The sequence below is a fragment of the Leptonychotes weddellii genome, chromosome 11 (assembly GCF_054177405.1).
Source record: "Leptonychotes weddellii isolate Sample4059 chromosome 11, ASM5417740v2, whole genome shotgun sequence".
Taxonomy (NCBI): domain Eukaryota; kingdom Metazoa; phylum Chordata; class Mammalia; order Carnivora; family Phocidae; genus Leptonychotes; species Leptonychotes weddellii.
The window spans coordinates 45,604,584-45,621,144 of NC_138379.1; the positions used below are offsets into that span (position 1 = coordinate 45,604,584).

At 43.3% G+C, this 16,561-nt stretch overlaps 1 protein-coding gene and 1 pseudogene across 1 annotated transcript; both read left to right on the forward strand.

Annotated features, from left to right (window-relative positions):
* Positions 1-3,101: 3,101 nt before the first annotated feature.
* LOC102742271 (olfactory receptor 52Z1P-like) lies at positions 3,102-4,343 on the forward strand. The gene has a single exon (XM_031026944.2). The coding sequence runs from the start codon at positions 3,570-3,572 to the stop codon at positions 4,284-4,286; it is 717 nt and encodes a 238-aa protein (XP_030882804.2). The 5' UTR covers positions 3,102-3,569; the 3' UTR covers positions 4,287-4,343.
* Positions 4,344-12,210: 7,867 nt separating this feature from the next.
* On the forward strand, positions 12,211-13,239 carry LOC102741959 (olfactory receptor 52Z1P-like; annotated as a pseudogene).
* Positions 13,240-16,561: the final 3,322 nt, after the last annotated feature.

Sequence of the window (16,561 nt, forward strand, 5' to 3'; positions counted from 1 at the left end):
GAGGGTATGTGCTCTGGTAAGCGCTGTGAATTGTGCAAGACTGTTGAATCTCAGATCTGTACCTCTGAAATAAATAATGCAATATATGTTAAGAAAAAAAAAAGAAGAAGAAGAAGAAGGTAGCGGGAGGGGAAGAATGAAGCGGGGGAAATCGGAGGGGTAGACGAACCATGAGAGACGATGGACTCTGAAAAACAAACTGAGGGTTCTAGAGGGGAGGGGGGTGGGAGGATGGGTTAGCCTGGTGTTGGGTATTGAGGAGGGCACATTCTGCATGGAGCACGGGGTGTTATGCACAAACAATGAATCATGGAACACTTCATCTAAAACTAATGATGTAATGTATGGGGATTAACATAAGAATAAAAAAAATAAAAAAATTTAAAAAATAAAGATTTCTGAAATTCTGGAAAAAAAAATTTAAAAATTTTAAAAAAATAAAAATAAATAAAAAAAAGAGTCGGACGCTCAACCAACTGAGCCACCCAGGCTCTCCTGAAATAAGATATAAAACAGAAATAAAAATCTAGTTTAAAAAAAGGAAGGATAATTCTCCTTTGAATACCCAATAAAATCAACTGAAAAAAGTTTTCAGTTAATAAGGAAATTTTTAAAGTATAATATATAAAATATATAATATATAAGATAAATGTAGGGGCGTCTGGGTGGCTTAGTTGGTTAAGTGTCTGCCTTCAGCTTAGGTCATGATCCCAGGGTTGTGTTTCGAGCCCCACACCATGCTCCCTGCTCGGCGGGGAGCCTGCTTCTCCTTCTCCCACTCCCCCTGCTTGTGCTCTCTCTCTTGCTATCTCTCTCTCTGTCAAATAAATAAATAAAATCTTTTTTTAAAAAAAGGATAAATGTACAAATGTACAAAATCAATAACTTTCTATATAAAATTGTTGCCAATTCAAAAATATAATAGAAAATTATTGTATTCTTAATGGTAACTAATAGCAAAACACCTACAATGAACTTAATAAGAAATATGGGAGACCTATTCATTACTCAACAAATACTGAGTATCTATTATGTGTCAGGTTCTGTATTTGGTGCCTGGAATATAAATGTGAGTGAAGTGGATAGAGTGTTTGCTGCTGTGGCCCTATACAAATAAAACTAAGAAACTGCTGAGAGATATAAATCAAAGCTTTTTCCAGACACCATACTTTGATACTGAATGGAAAGACTGAACGTTGTCAAGACATCAGTCGTCCATAGAATAATTTATAGGATTAATGAAATCCCAATTTTTAAAAAATCACAATAGGATTGTTTTTGAAAATTTGCAAAATGATTCTAAAGTTTGGAAGAATAAAACTTGAGAATGACAAAAAAATAATTTAAAACAAGAGTACTTATAAAGTTGTTTCATTAAAAATCAAAATAAGTGATGAAGCTATAGAGATTAAAATAGTACAGTACTCTCTTACAACTCAATAATGAAAGACAACTCAATTAAAAACAAGCAGAGGATTTGAATAGACATTTCTCCAAATAAATAAACAAATGGCCATTAAGCACTTCGAATGAAACATGCACATGAAACACACACAACATCGTTAGCTCTCAGAAAAACACAAATCAAAACATGTTGGATGAGTAGAATTTTTTAAAAAGACAGGTAATAGTAAGTGTTGACAAGGATGTGGAGAAACTGGACCCCTCACACACTGCTGGCTGGAATATAAAATGGTGCAGCTGCTTTGGGAAACAATCTGGCAGTTCCTCAAAAGATTAAATAGAGAGTACATAGATACCCAGCAATTCCACTTCTAGAAATGGAAACATCTGTTTACACAAAAATTTGTGTAAACATTATTCAAACTAGCCAAAAAGTGGAAACAACGCAAATATCCACCAACTGATGAGTGGATCAATAAAAGATGGTATATCCAGACAATGGAGTACTCTCCAGCCACTAAAAAGAAACCATATATGCATGGCTACAACATAGATGAAACCTGAAAACATTATGCCAAGTGAGAAAAGCCAGCTGTGAAAGACCACAAGCTGTATGCTTCCATCTATATGAAATGTCAAAGAATAGTCAGATCCACTGACACAAGAAGTAGTTGCCTAGCGCTGAGGGGACTGGGGGACATGGGGAGTGACTACCAGTGGGTAAAGGATTTCTATTTGGGGTGATGAAAATGTTGATTGTGGTGATGGTTGTACAGCTCTGTGAATTTACTAAAAAACCGTTGAATTGTACACTTAAATGGGTAAACTGTATGGTATGTGATTATACCTCAATAAAGCTTTTATTTAAAAAAAAATAGCCTGGTATTTGCACAAGTGCAATCAGAATATCACTACCTATAAAACAACCCCATCACATATAAGAGCTTAATCTAGGATAACGATAGTAACACAAAGCAATGGAGAAGATGAAACAAGAGCAATTATTTAGCTACTTGGGGAGAAATATATCAAGTTAGTTTGTCACTTTGTGACAGAAATGAATTTCATGTGGATCAAAATTTAATATGAAAAAATTAAACCATATTTTAAAGAGGAACACTTTGATCTTTGAATGAGAAAGACTTGCTAAGCTTAAAACCAAGAAAAGAACTCACAAATGCCAATAGATTTCATTTTATAAATTTAAAATTCTTAGTCTTAACATCAGAAACAAAATAAAAATACTAACAAGACTTAGAAATTTTGTTTCAGTGGATAAGAAAGGGACAATAATTTTAATAATTAAATTGCTGCAGGAAATAGTCCCTTATATACCTGGGCAAAGTATAATGAACAGAAATTTCACAAATGAGAACCTGCAAATTAAAATGAGATTGTGGAGTGCCTGGGTGGCTCAGTTGGTTAAGCGTCTGCCTTCGGCTCAGGTCATGATCCCAGGGTCCTGGGATCGAGTCCCACATCGGGCTCCCTGCTCAACGGGAAGCCTGCTTCTCCCTCTCCCACTCCCCCTGCTTGTGTTTCCTCTCTTGCTGTGTTTCTCTCTGTCAAATAAATAAACAAAATCTTTAAAATAAATAAATAAAAGGAGATCATATTTTTCAATCATGAAATTACTAAAAATATTCTTAAATCATAGTAATTTAATACTAGCACCAGTGACCCTGCAACAAGACTGATACAACATTCTCATTATATTTGAAATGCAAAGATTTATTGAAAGATGTGTATCTCATTAAATTATGACCCTTAAATCCTCCTTTTTTCTCCAGGAATATTGACTCATGAAGAACAAAGCCTAGTGAAGGTGGGGCAGGCCCCGGTGGGGTCAAGGTGCAGAAACCAAGCCTCCTGAATCTCTTATCTTCCCAGAGCCATCCTGCTCCCCAGGGACAACGTCATCTCGGAGCAACGGCAGCTCCAGTGTGTCCTACACCAGCTTCCTCCTGGTGGGCTTCCCGGGGCTGCAGGACTCCCGTGCCCTCCTGGTGTCGCCCTTCCGCAGCCTCTACGGGGTGATCATCTCTGCCAATGCGCTGGTCATCCACACGGTGGTGGCCCAGCAGAGCCTGCATCAGCCCACGTGCCTGCTCGTCGCCCTGCTCCTGGCTGCCAACATCAGCGTTGCCACCGCCGTGGTGCCCGCCATGATGTTCAGCTTCTCCACCCACCTCAACCGCAGCTCCCTGTCTCACTGTCTGCTCCAGATGTTCTGCATCTACTTCCTCATTGTCTTTGACTGCAACATCCTGCGGGTCATGGCCCTGGACCGCTATGTTGCCGTCTGCTACCCTCTCCGCTACCCCAAGAGAGTGACGGGCCAGGTGCGGCCAGGTGCCGGCTGGCCTGCTGGGGGTGGCACCTGCATTGGAGCTCCGGTGGTGGGGCTGGCCTCCCAGCTTCGCCTCTGCCGCTCAGACGTAATCCACCACTTTGCCTGTGAGCACATGGCCCTCATGAAGCTCTCCTGTGGGGACATCTCCCTGAACAAGACTGGGGCTCACAGAGTACTGGACGTGCTGCTACTTGGAGCTTCCTACTCCCGCATCATCCACACCGCCTTCTGGATTTTGTCCGGCAGAGCACGTTCCAAGGCCCTGAACACCTGTGGCTCCCACCTGCTGGTCATCTTCACAGTCTATTCTTCCACCATGTCCTCACCCATCGTCTACCGGGGGGCTCGCACCACCTCCCAGGACGAGCACAACCTGCTCAGCGCCCTCTACTTGCTGCTCCCGTGTCTAGTAAACCCCATCATCTATGGAGCCAGGACCAAGGGAAACAGGCAGCACCTGGCAACTCTGTTCCAAAGGGCACAGCTACCAGCACGGTCTCTGCCCTCGCACAGGGAGCTTCCTGCCTGACTCTTTGGGACTTGGAGGTCCTACAGTCACTCTCACTAGCAAGCGGGTAAGTGTGCGAGTCGGTCATCCCTGCTGTATTTTGGCTTTGACAATCTGCATTCATCTTTGAGAGTCTTTGATCCGTTTTCTGAAAGCAGCTACTAATCCAGAGTTACACAGTAATCAACTACAAAGTAAGCTTCTGTCTCTGCCTTCTAATTTTTCTCCCCTTCTTTCTGCATGTGATTTTCGTTCATTCATGCATCATTCATCAAACATCTATTTTACATACATCATGCTAACCTCGTGATTGCCAAGAAAGAAAAAAAAAAAAGTCTCTTCCCTGAAGGAGGCTCCAGGCTATAAAGTTTCCAAGGTAGAAAGACATGTAATGTTCAACAATAGCTTTATGTACAAAATTCTGTGGGAACACAGAGAAAGGACAATTACTAAGACAGAACACTTCACAGAGAAGGTGAATTTGAGTTGTGTTTGAAACATAAGATAAGGTGTTTGCAGGAGAGGAAGGAGATAGAAGAAAAGGCATTCCAAGCCAAAGCCGCAGCAGGGGCAAAGGCACAGAGGCAGGGTAGACACGGCAGAGCAGGCACTCCCCGCCAGTCCCAGTCTCCCTGGCACAGGGGCAGATGTGGGCCAGGCGGTGAAGGAGGCCAGATGGGCAAGCAGAGGCCAGCTGATGAAGGGCCTCATCTATCATGATAAGGAGTTTGTGGTTTACTCCAGGCAATATGTAACCACGTAAGAGTCCAAAGCAGCAAGGTGGCAAGGTCCTATCTGCATTTTGGAACGATGGCTCTGCAGCCCTAATAGAGTGTTGTGGGAAGAAATAAGATGGTTGGAAAGAAAGACACTAAAATAAAAGACTTCAGAGGTAGTACATTTATGGGTAATGGTCTAGAGTATGACCATATATTTGTGACCTGGACTTGATGGACAGTATGTCACTAGTGTTGAAGGAACCAAATGATTAAACAAAGATTGTGTACAGAACATTGACATGAATGCACTGTACTGTCGTCCAGAAGAATGGCAGGAGTTGGGGAGGAAAGGTAGGCTGAGCCAGTGTCCTCTATGAAAACAGGAAAAGGATCTTGAAGCTGTTAGAGAACAAGGATGAGAAAGGAAGGGAATACAACACTGGAAATTGAGACCAGACTACACTTGCAAAGCCATCAGAGAGGGAGCCTTTTGTAATTTGCACAAAAGTATGCCATGTACTAGACACAGCTTTGATCAAAAGACACCAAAGGAAACTAAAAAGGTAAGCCACAGATTTGGGGAAGATATTTGCAATAAATTTAACCAAAAAGGAACTAGTATCTAGAATATGTAAAGAACAACTACAAATCAATAAGAAAAAGACAGACAATAGTAAAATAATAGTAAAATAGGCAAAAGACTTAAACAGTCACTTCAAAAAGTAAGCATAAGAAAAGGTATTTGACCTCTAGCCTCCCACATATAGATGTTCAAGTTGCGCACTGTACAACTTCACACATCTATTGTGTAAACATAGCAGATTTGTACATGTATTACAAAATTTCCCAGCAGATGACAATGAAATTCTCATGTATTACTAGGGAGGTTGTAGACTGGTGAACCATTTGGAAGACAACTTGCCATTATCTAGTGAAATTGAAGATATGTACACCCCATGACCCCATAAACAAAATAATGTCCTTCAGCAATAAAATGTGTAAATAGATTATGGTATATTCATACATTAAAATGCTATCAACAATAAAATACAGTCACAAGTACAATATCCACTCATGATAAAAATCTTCTGCAAAGTAGTTCTAAAGGAAATATACTTCAACATAATAAAGGCCATATCTGAAAAACCCACAGCTAATATCATACTCAATGGTGAAAAACTGAAAGCTTTTCCCCAAAGGTCAGGAAGAAGACAAGGATGCCCACTCTTACCACTTTTATTCACCATAGTACTGGAAGTCCTAGCCATAGTAATTAGACAACATAAAGAAATAAAACACATCCAAACTAGTAAGGAAGAAGTAAAACTCTCACTGTTTGCAGATGACATGATATTCTATATAGAAAACCCTAAAGACTCCACCAAAACTACTAAAACTGATAAATGAATTCAGTTAAGTTGCAGGATACAAAATCAAAGTACAGAAATCTGTTGCATTCCTATATACTAATAATGAAGCAGCAGGAAGTGAAATTAAGAAAACAATCCCATTTACAGTTGCACCAAAAAAATAAAATAGGAATAAATTTAACCAAAGAAGTGAAAGACCTATACTCTGAAAACTATAAAATAGCGATGAAAGAAATTCAAGATGGCACAAAGAAATGAAAAGACATTCTCATGGGTTAGAAAAATAAATATTGCTCAAATGTCTATAATACCCAAAACAATCTACACATTTAATTCAATCCCTATCAAAATACCAACAGCATTTTCCACAGAGCTAGAACAAACAATCCTAAAATTTGCATGGAACAATGAAGACCTCAAATAGCCAAAGCAATCTTGAAAAAGAAAAATAAAACTGGAGGTATCACAATTTTGGACCTCAAATTATATTACAAAGTGGCAGTAACTAAAACAATATGGTACTGGCATAAAAATAGATCAGTAGAATAGAAAACCCAGAAATAAACCCACAATTACATGGTCAATTAACCTTAAACAAAGGAGGAATGAATACCCACTGGGAAAAAGATAGTCTCTTCAACTAATGGTTTTGGGAAAACTGGACAGCTACATGCAAAAGAATGAAATTGTACCCCTTTCTATACCATACACAAAAATAAACTCAAAATGGAAAAAAGACCTAAATGTGAGACCTTAAACCATAAAAATCCTTGAAGAGAGCACAAGCAGCAATTTCTCTAACATCAGCAAGGGAAATAAAAGCAAAAATAAACTATTGGAACTATATCAAAATAAAAAGCTTCTACACAGCAAGGAAATGATCAACAAAACTAAAAGACAACCTACTGAATGGGAGAAGATACTTGCAAATGACATATCCAATAAAGGGTTAGTATCCAAAATATATAAAGAACTGATACAATTCAACACCAAACAAAACCCCAAATAATTCAATTTAAAAATGGGCAGAAGACATGAACAGACATTTCTCCAAAGAAGACATACAGATGGCTAACACACACATGAAAAGATGCTCAACATCACTCATCGTCAGGGAAATGCAAATCAAAACCACAATGAGATATCACCTCACACCTGTCAGAATGGCTAAATCAAAAACACAAGCAACAAGTGTTGGCGAGGATGTGGAGAGAAAGGAACCCTCGTGCACTCTTGGTGGGAATGCAAACTGTGCAGCCCACTCTGCAAAATAGTATGGAAATTCCTCAAAAAGTTAAAAATAGGGATGCCTGGGTGGCTCAGTCAGTTAAGCGTCTGCCTTCGGCTCAGGTCATGATCTCAGGGTCCTGGGATCGAGTCCAATATCAGCCTCCTTGCTCAACAGGGAGCCTGCTTCTCCCTTTGCCCGCCACTCCCCCTGCTTGTGCTCTCTCTCTCTCTGACAAATAAATAAATAAATAAAATCTTTTTTAAAAAAGTTAAAAATAGAACAACCTTATGATCCAGTAATCACATTACTTGATATTTACCCAAAAAATACAAAAACACTAATTCAAAGGGATACATGCAACCCTGTATTTATAGCAGCATTATTTACAATAGCCAAACTATGGAAGAAGACTATGTCCATCAGTTGATGAATGGATTAGGAAGAGGTGGTATATACATACAATGGAATATTACTCAGCCATAAAAAAAAAAAAGAAATCTTGCCATTTACAACAACATGGATAGAGCTAGAGAGTATAAAGCTAAGCAAAATAAGTCAGTCAGAGAAAGACAAATGCCATATGATTTCACTCATATGTGGAATTCAAGACACAAAACAAATGAGAAAATGGAAAAAAAGAGAAGGAGAGAGAGGCAAACCAAGAAACAGACTCTTAACTATAGAGAACGAACTGATGGTTACCAGAGGGGAGGTCAGTAGGGGAATGCGTGAAATAGGTGATGGGGACTAAAGAGTACATTTATCGTGATGAAAAAATATAAACATATATATATAATTTAAAAAATTAAAACAATAAAATACAGTATCATGCAACATGAATGAATTTTTCAATCATAATATATTTTTCCTATTTTTCTAAATCTCCTCAGGATATAATGGATTGTAGAAAGCCAAAAATATATACAATGTATTGGGGGGTTTGTAATTTATGTAGCAATAAAACAACCAGTACAGTACACAAACACTGGGGGAGGGGAAATGGAAGAAGCCTGTGGTCAGGATCTCATACTGTTTGTTGAAGTGGAATAATACAACTCAAAATAGACTGTGGTCAGTTGAAGATGTGGACCATACATGCTAAAGCAACCTCTAAAATGACACAACCAAAGCACAGCTAACACGCTAGGAAGTAGAATCGAATCATAAAATACTCAATCCAAAGAAAGCAGGAAAAAAAGGAAAAGAGGAGCTTTGCAGTTCTGCTATTTTCAAATTCCAGAGGACAAAGTGGTGAGGCCTCCCTGGAGGAGCCAGCCCCTGCCTCTGTGGGTCTCAGCTCTTCACAGCAGAGCCCACACCGAAGTCACCGCCTGCCCCAGTTCCTGTGCCGCCTGCACTGGGCAAGTAAATCCCTCAGCCATCTCCGTGTGGTGCGCGCGCGCGCACACACACAGTGCACCTAAATCAGGTCCCTGGCTCTCCCACTGTCACCCAGGTGTCCTTTCCTGTCTTCAGATGACCCTGAGTGCCTATGTAATCCCCAGACTGCAAAAGCCCCTTCCCTTCAGCTGAGCCTCAGGCCATTTCTGGGTGCCCCTGGGACGGAGCCTGACCTGCACCCTGACTTGTTCTCTCGAAGCCTCTAACGGCTCAACTGTAAAATGAGGGAAATCCCTCGGCAGATGTGACTTCTCTCTGAGAAATACCAAGAGCCGTAGAAATGAAAATGTTAGTACACTGTCACCTCTACCCAGCCTCTCTCCCCGGGGTCCCCCAGGAGTCCTGGGTTTCTCCTTGTCTCCTCCTTGGCGTCCTTGGACATGAGTGTCCCCAGGGAACCTCCTCAGGCTCCTCCCCTGGAGCCACAGGTCTACTTATCCATCCCTCCTCTTCAGCCTCACAGATCAGCACTTTTCAGAGGTGAAACCAAAGCCGCGGCAGGCTGCGCCCGGACGGGAGACCACCACAGGCTTCCACGGTGAGGCTGGGGGGGAGAGGACAGATTGATGGGGATTTGAAGGCAGGTTGGACCCGAACTCCACCTATTACCATCGAGAACCTAGGTTCATATCCCAGCCCTATCATGTAATACCTATGAGACGTTAAGAAAATTAGTTACCTTCTCTAAACCTCAGTGACCTCATCTATAGACAGGGTTAATAAATAAATTCATCCCTCAGGGTTGCTGTGAGTATTAAAGAAATACTACATGGGAAAACCCTTGGAATCGTGTCTGGCATGTAGTAAGTGCTCAATAAATGCTAACTCTTAATATCACTGCCGAGACTAAGAATGCTTGGAGCCTGTCCAATGCTGCCTCCTGTGTGGGGTGTGAGGGGGAAAGCGAGTCCTAGAAGACCTAAATTTGAGGTCTGGCTCTTCTTGTTAGGTGAGACTGAGCAAATTACTTGGGATCTCTGCGGTTCGATGGGTTTCATTTTTCATTCATTCATTCATTCACGCAACCTCCAAGGGCTGCTCCAAGTTGCAAATGAGAATATTTATTCACGTCCCTTTGCGCATTTATTTGTTCCTTCAACACACTTAGCACATATTCAGCCGTGGGCTCTGGGCTGGGCACTGGGGCAGAGAAGAAAAAGACATGGTCTCCCTACTGGTAGCACTGTCAGTCCAGCGGGGAGCTCGATCTGCAAGCCAGCGATTATTGCACGATCAAGGCATGTCCTGGAGCTCTGCTTTTAAAGGTGAGGAGAAAGGGGCGTCTGGTGGGCTCAGTCGGTTAAGCATCTTCCTTCAGCTCGGGTCATGATCCTGGGGTCCTCTGCCCCTCCCCCACTCCCCACCCTTGTGCTCGTGCTCGCTCGCTCACTCTCAAATAAATAAATAAATAAAATATTTTTAAAAAATAAAAAATAGAGTGCCTGGGTGGCTCAGTTGGTTAAGTGACTGCCTTCAGCTCAGTCATGATCCCTGGGTCCTGGGATCAAGTCCCACATGGGGCTCCCCCTGCTCAGCGGGGATCCTGCTTCTCCCTCTGCCTCTGCCTGCCACTCCCCCTGCTTGTGCTCTCTCTCTGTCAAATAAATAAATAAAATCTTTTAAAAAATATAAAAAATAGGGCGCCTGGGTGGCTCAGTCGGTTAAGCGACTGCCTTCGGCTCAGGTCATGATCCCAGAGTCCCGGGATCGAGTCCCGCATCGGGCTCCCTGCTCGGCGGGGAGTCTGCTTCTCCCTCTGACCCTCCCTCGTCTCATGTGCACTCTCTCTCTCTCTCTCATTCTCTCTCTCAAATAAATAAAATCTTTAAAAAAAATAAATAAAAAATATAAAAAATAAAGGTGAGGAGAAAGATGGAAAGCTTGAGGGTTGTATCAGGTTAAGGTAGAGCTTATTTTCTCTAGACAGAGATGAACTTCTTCATATGCTAAGGGGAAAGGGGGAGAAGTAGATGTCCTGAGGACAGAAGAGAAAAAAGACATCTGTCCCTGGGAACTGAAGGAAGAGAGAGGAACATAGTCACCAGTTTGTGAGGACAGGGTGGAGCTCTGCGTGTGGTTTTGACTTTTCCGGGGGAGAAGGTGCACCTATTTCTGCAGAGAGTACCCTGCTCTGGCATCTTCATCACAGCCTCCTACCCGTCCCTCTCCTCTGCTACTCCAGAACAGTAAGCCTTGTAGAGTGACTTGGCTGGGTTGGTCTTTGGCCTCTACTCAGTCTGTAAATTCCTTTACCTCAAAGCTTCCAGAGCAACCAAGCCTCTCCTCTGGTTTCCAGAACTCCATTTGTTACTGGCTCTCACACTGCTTCTCTCCCCTTTTTCTCAGTCTGCTTCACTGGCATCTGCTCTTCAGGATTCTGTCTCATGCCCTCTGTAAAGTTCTAATCCTCACATAGTCATCTCCAGCCTTAATCCCCCCATTACACTCTCCATCTTATTTTTGATTGGGCATGTTGACTGGGCAACTCTTCATCTACCAGTCCTCACCACATCCAAATGCAATTAATTAATTGTACCTCCTAGCACCCCAACCCTGCTCCTCCTTTCTCAGGTTTTAGGAGCGCCAATGCAGTCATCCTCCCTAACAACAAGAACAAAAACCCTTGACATTACTGTTGATTCCTCTGTCTCTCCCCACTTCCAATTGCTCTTAAATTGATGTGACTCTCAAAACATCTCTTCAATCTCTCTCAACACTTTCATCAGCCAGTTAACTGATCTGCTCATCTCTCAGTCTTTTTCGTCCCTTCTGCCCCTCCTTGAGGAGGCTGTTATTCTACATTTCCTTTCTTGTTTAGTGTCAAGAAGCTCCATGAGGAACTACCTGAGTAATCCTAAAATGCAAAACAGGAGAGCAAATTACAGTTCACGTGACAGAGACAGACTGACTTTGTTCAGGTTAAGAGGTTCATCAGCAGGGGCACCTGGGTGATTCAGTCGGTTAAGCGTCTCTTGATTTTGGCTCAGGTCATGATCTCAGGGTCATGAAATCGAGCCCTGTGTTGGGCTCTGTGCTGGGCATGGAGCCTACTTAAGATTCTCTCTCCCTCTCCCTCTGCGCCCCGCCCCCCAAAACACTCATGCGCACCCTCTCTCTCTCTAAAAAAACAAAAGGAAGGAAACGAAATAGGCTTTCTTCCATTGACCATGTTGTTCTAACAGTCTCTGATCCCTACTCCAGGGGCCAACCCAGGGCCAAAGTTAATGGGTGAGGATGGAAATACCTCCTACACCAACCTCTTCCTGATGGGCTTCCCTGGATTGTGAGAGTGGCGGCCCCTCCTGGTCCTGCCTCTTACCTTCCTTTATGTGACCATCATCTCTGCCAATACCCTGGCCATCCACACGGTGGTGGCCCAGCGGAGCCTGCACCAGCCCACGTACCTGCTCATCGCCCTGCTCCTGGCTGCCAACGTTTGCACTGCCACTGCTGTGGTGCCCAAAATGCTGGCGGGCTTTGTGCACTATGCTAACCCCATATCACTGCACAGCTGCCTGGCCCAAATGTTCTTTATCTACTTCACTCTCCTTCTGGACTACAACCTCCTGCTGGCCATGGCCCTAGACCGCTACGTGGCCATCTGTCACCCACTCCGCTATACCGACCCGATGACCTCCCACCTGCTGGCCATTCTTGCCCTGACACGGAGCCTAAGAGGCAGTACCTCTAGTGGTGCTAACTTCAGAAGCTCAATTCTGCCGGACAATGGTGATTCCACACTTCACCTGTGAGTACACTGCACTGCTGAGCATAGCTTGTGGAGACTTGACTTTCAACAGTAAGTTGGGACTGGCCATGCGGTTGGTCACTGTGACCTTTGACCCCTGCTAGGGGCCTCCTACACCCGCATCACTTATGCTGCCTTCCGGATCTCTTCTGGGGGAGCCCGAGCCAAGGCCTTGCATACATGTGGCTCCCACTTACTGGTCATCCTATCTACCTCTCTGGTCTCTCCACCTCCATTGTCTTCCGAGTAGCCAAGACTGTGTCTCAGGATGTCCAGAACCTGCTCAGTGCCATCTACTTGCTGCTCCCAGGAGCCTTGAATCCTGTCATTTATGGGGTGAGGACCAGGGAGATCGGCAATATGTGGAAAAGATGCTCTATAGCAAGAAATCAGCCCAGGAGGTTGGAGAGAATGCAAGGTATGATAGTGGAGGGGAAATTGCCAGGGTGAGAGGACTTTATTAACTTGGGAAGTTGAGGCTGTGACACCTGGGAATAAGAAATAAGCAGGCTTTACTGAGGGACAGGCTGAAATCATGAGGAGATTATGGGCTCAAATCAGCAGGTCCCTTGTTGGCCAACAATTGCTTTTTAAATTCTCAGAATGCTTTTTCTATTTCCATTCAATAATAAAACTGCTTTTACCTATTTATTTTTTTATGATTTTATTTACTATTTGAGAGAGAGAGCACGAGTGGGGGCAGAGGGAGAGGGAGAAGCAGACCTCTCAGCTGAGCAGGGAGCCCAAGGCGGGGCTTGATCCCAGGACCCTGAGATCATGACCTGAGCCGAAGGCAGATGCTCAACAAGTCTACTGAACCACCCAGGTGCCCACCCCTTTCTTTAAATTTTTTAAAAAGATTTTATTTTATTTGAGAGGGAGAGAGCAGGGAGGGATGGGCAGAGGGAGAGGGAGAGAATCTCAAGCAAACTTCATGCTAAGCACAGAGCCCGACACAGGGCTGGATCTCATGACCCTGAGATCATGACCTGAGCTGAAATCAAGAGTCAGACGTTTAACCAAGCCACCCAGGCACCTCAATACATATTTATCTTTCTGTTTAGTTTCTTTGTCCTCTTCCCCCTGAGAAAGCCCCAATTAATATCTGGATGTATAGAGTCCCACTGGAAGTTGTACAGAGCAAGTCAGACAGACCACGACCTGCTCTGAACATTCAGTCTGGAACAAATAAATAGTCCAGGCCCTTCCCTGGGACCCAGCCTCTCCCAAATACAGCCTAAGCCCAGTCTGACCAAATATACAGGCCAGCCTTTTGGTTTCCGGTCTAACCCAAGCACACTGGTTGGGTTCTAGAGTCCAGTCAGTCCCAAACACAGGTGAGGCCCCAGGCCTGATACCCCCAATCTGACACAAGCACACAGGTCAGGCCTACCCCAAGTATCCAACTAGCCCACACAAACAGGTCAGGTCCTGCCCAGGGCCACTTAGTCTGATAGATACCCAGACCAGGTCTTTTCCTGGGGCCCAGTCTGAGCCAAAGACCCGACTAGACAGATAGGGTACTTGAGTCTGACCCAAACCCACAGGTTAGGCCACTCTTCTCATGGCAGCCTGTGTGAGCTACCTAAAAGTTACTCCCTACTTGAAAGACTTCCACAACTGTCAGTGGAATAGAATGTCCTTCAGGGATTTCCCTAAAAGGGGCTATGGTGCCTGCATACTGTGCAGAGCCATGTGTAAACCAGGCCCGAGTTTTCTCTCCTCCTGTTTACTGATCCCAGGGAACTCCCACGAGGCCACAGGTGCAGGCTGGTAGAGGTGTAATGGGAGTGAGGACCATGGGCATTTGCGCCACTTCAGTAACTCACGTGTACTTCCAGGGCCTCTTGAGCCAAATCTTGTATATACCACTTCAATGTGTATACCATTTGATGATGGAATGCTGCTGTGCATGACCAACTTTATGGCTTGGTGGGTCAAACAGCACGCAGTTTATGATGAGCAGCTCAGGTTGCTTAGTGGTCCATGGTGAAGCATTCGGTCTCTACTAAGGCTGAGTAGCAAGCCAAAAGATGTTTCTCAAAAAGTGAGTAGTTATCAACAGAGGATGGCAGGGCTTTGCTCCAAACTCCTAAGAGCCTCCTAGAGGCTCCCAACAGCATCCTTATCTGCCACCTCAACACTGTAGACCTGCTGGATCATATGGCCCAGGGGGCAGGGCAGCTCGTGTGGCAGCCTAGGCCTGTTGCAGAGCCTTCTCTTGTTCCAAGCCCCACTCAAAACTAGTAGCTTTTCAGGTCATTTGATAAAGAGGCCAGAGTAGCACATCCAAATGAGGAATATGTTACCATGCTGCTTCCAAAATCCAGAGGCTCACTAGGCACTGTGCCTGTCCTTTGGTTGTAAGAGGAGCCAGATGCAACAATTTATCTTTCACCATAGAGGGAACATCTCAACATGTCTCATACCACTGGAGCCCTTGAAATTTCAGAGATAGAAGGCCTCTGAATTTTTGTCATATTTCCCACCCTCTGACACACAAACGTTCTACCAGTAAGTCTAGAGTAGTTGCTAATTTTTAGGTCCAATCAGCAGGTCATCAATGTACTGGAACAGTGTCATATATTGTAGAAAAGGTGATCAAGATGAACTAAATTATGACATAGGGCTAGAAAGCTGATATACCCCTGAGGCAGAACATATACATGATCACCCAGAACCTTGCCTCTTAAAGTGTTTGATTAGGAGTACCCAATGATGGTATTTTGAGTGTCTCTATTACCACATCACACCATAAACTATCAGTACTCCCTTTACTACTGGAAATAGTCATTAGTGCCTTTAAATCTAATCAGATTACAGAACCAATTCCATAAACTCCAGAACCAATTCAGAAGACTCTTCCTGAAGATTCTATTCCTCTAGAACCACTTTTGGTACCAAAATCTGTATCAGTCAGGGTTCTTATTCTCTAGAGAAACAAAACCAATGAGAGAATGGGGGGAGGGGTTGGTAAAGGAGGTTAGGTGGCAGAGGGAGAAGGAAGGGGAGAGGGAGAGAGAGATTTTAAGTAATTGTCTCACATAATTGTGGAACTAGCAAATCTGAAGTTGGCAGAGCAGGCTAGCATGCTGGAGACCCAGAGAAGAAGTGATATTGTAGCTCAAGTCCAAAGGCAGTCTGAAGGCAGAAGTCCTTCTTTCTTAGGGGACCTCAATCTTTCTTCTCTTAATTAAGGCCTTCAACTTGATTGGATGAGGAAACTCACTTTATGGAGGGTAATCTGATTTACTCAAAGTCTACAGACTTAAATGTTAATTTCATCTAAAAAAAATATCTTCACAGCAGTACCTAGGCTAGTGTTTGACAAAATACCTGTGTACCATGGCCTAGCCAGCTGGCACATAAAATTAACCATCACAGATGCCTAGGCTCAGAGCAAGCCTAGTCACATGTGGAAAAAGTGCCCTAGCACAGAGCCAATCTGCACCAACAGAGAGCTCCTGAACTCAAGGAAATCTGTCAAAACATAAACTGAATATGCACTAAAGGTACAGAGACTTCAGTGATCATATGCACTAGGGAATAGTCTCTGCAAAAGCAGTTTGGAAAAGTCTCAAACAGAATATTTCAACAACAACCAAAAAATCACAGGCATTACAAAGAAACAGGAAAACATAGCTCATTCAAAGGAACAAGAAAAATTGATAGAAAACATCCCTGAGGAAGCCCAGCCATCAGACTTACTATACAAAGATATTAAAACAACTGTCTTAAATATGCTTAAAGAGCTAAAGGAAAACATGGACAAATAAGTAAAGGAAATCAGAAAAGCAATGTATTAAAATCAGAATATCAACAAAGAC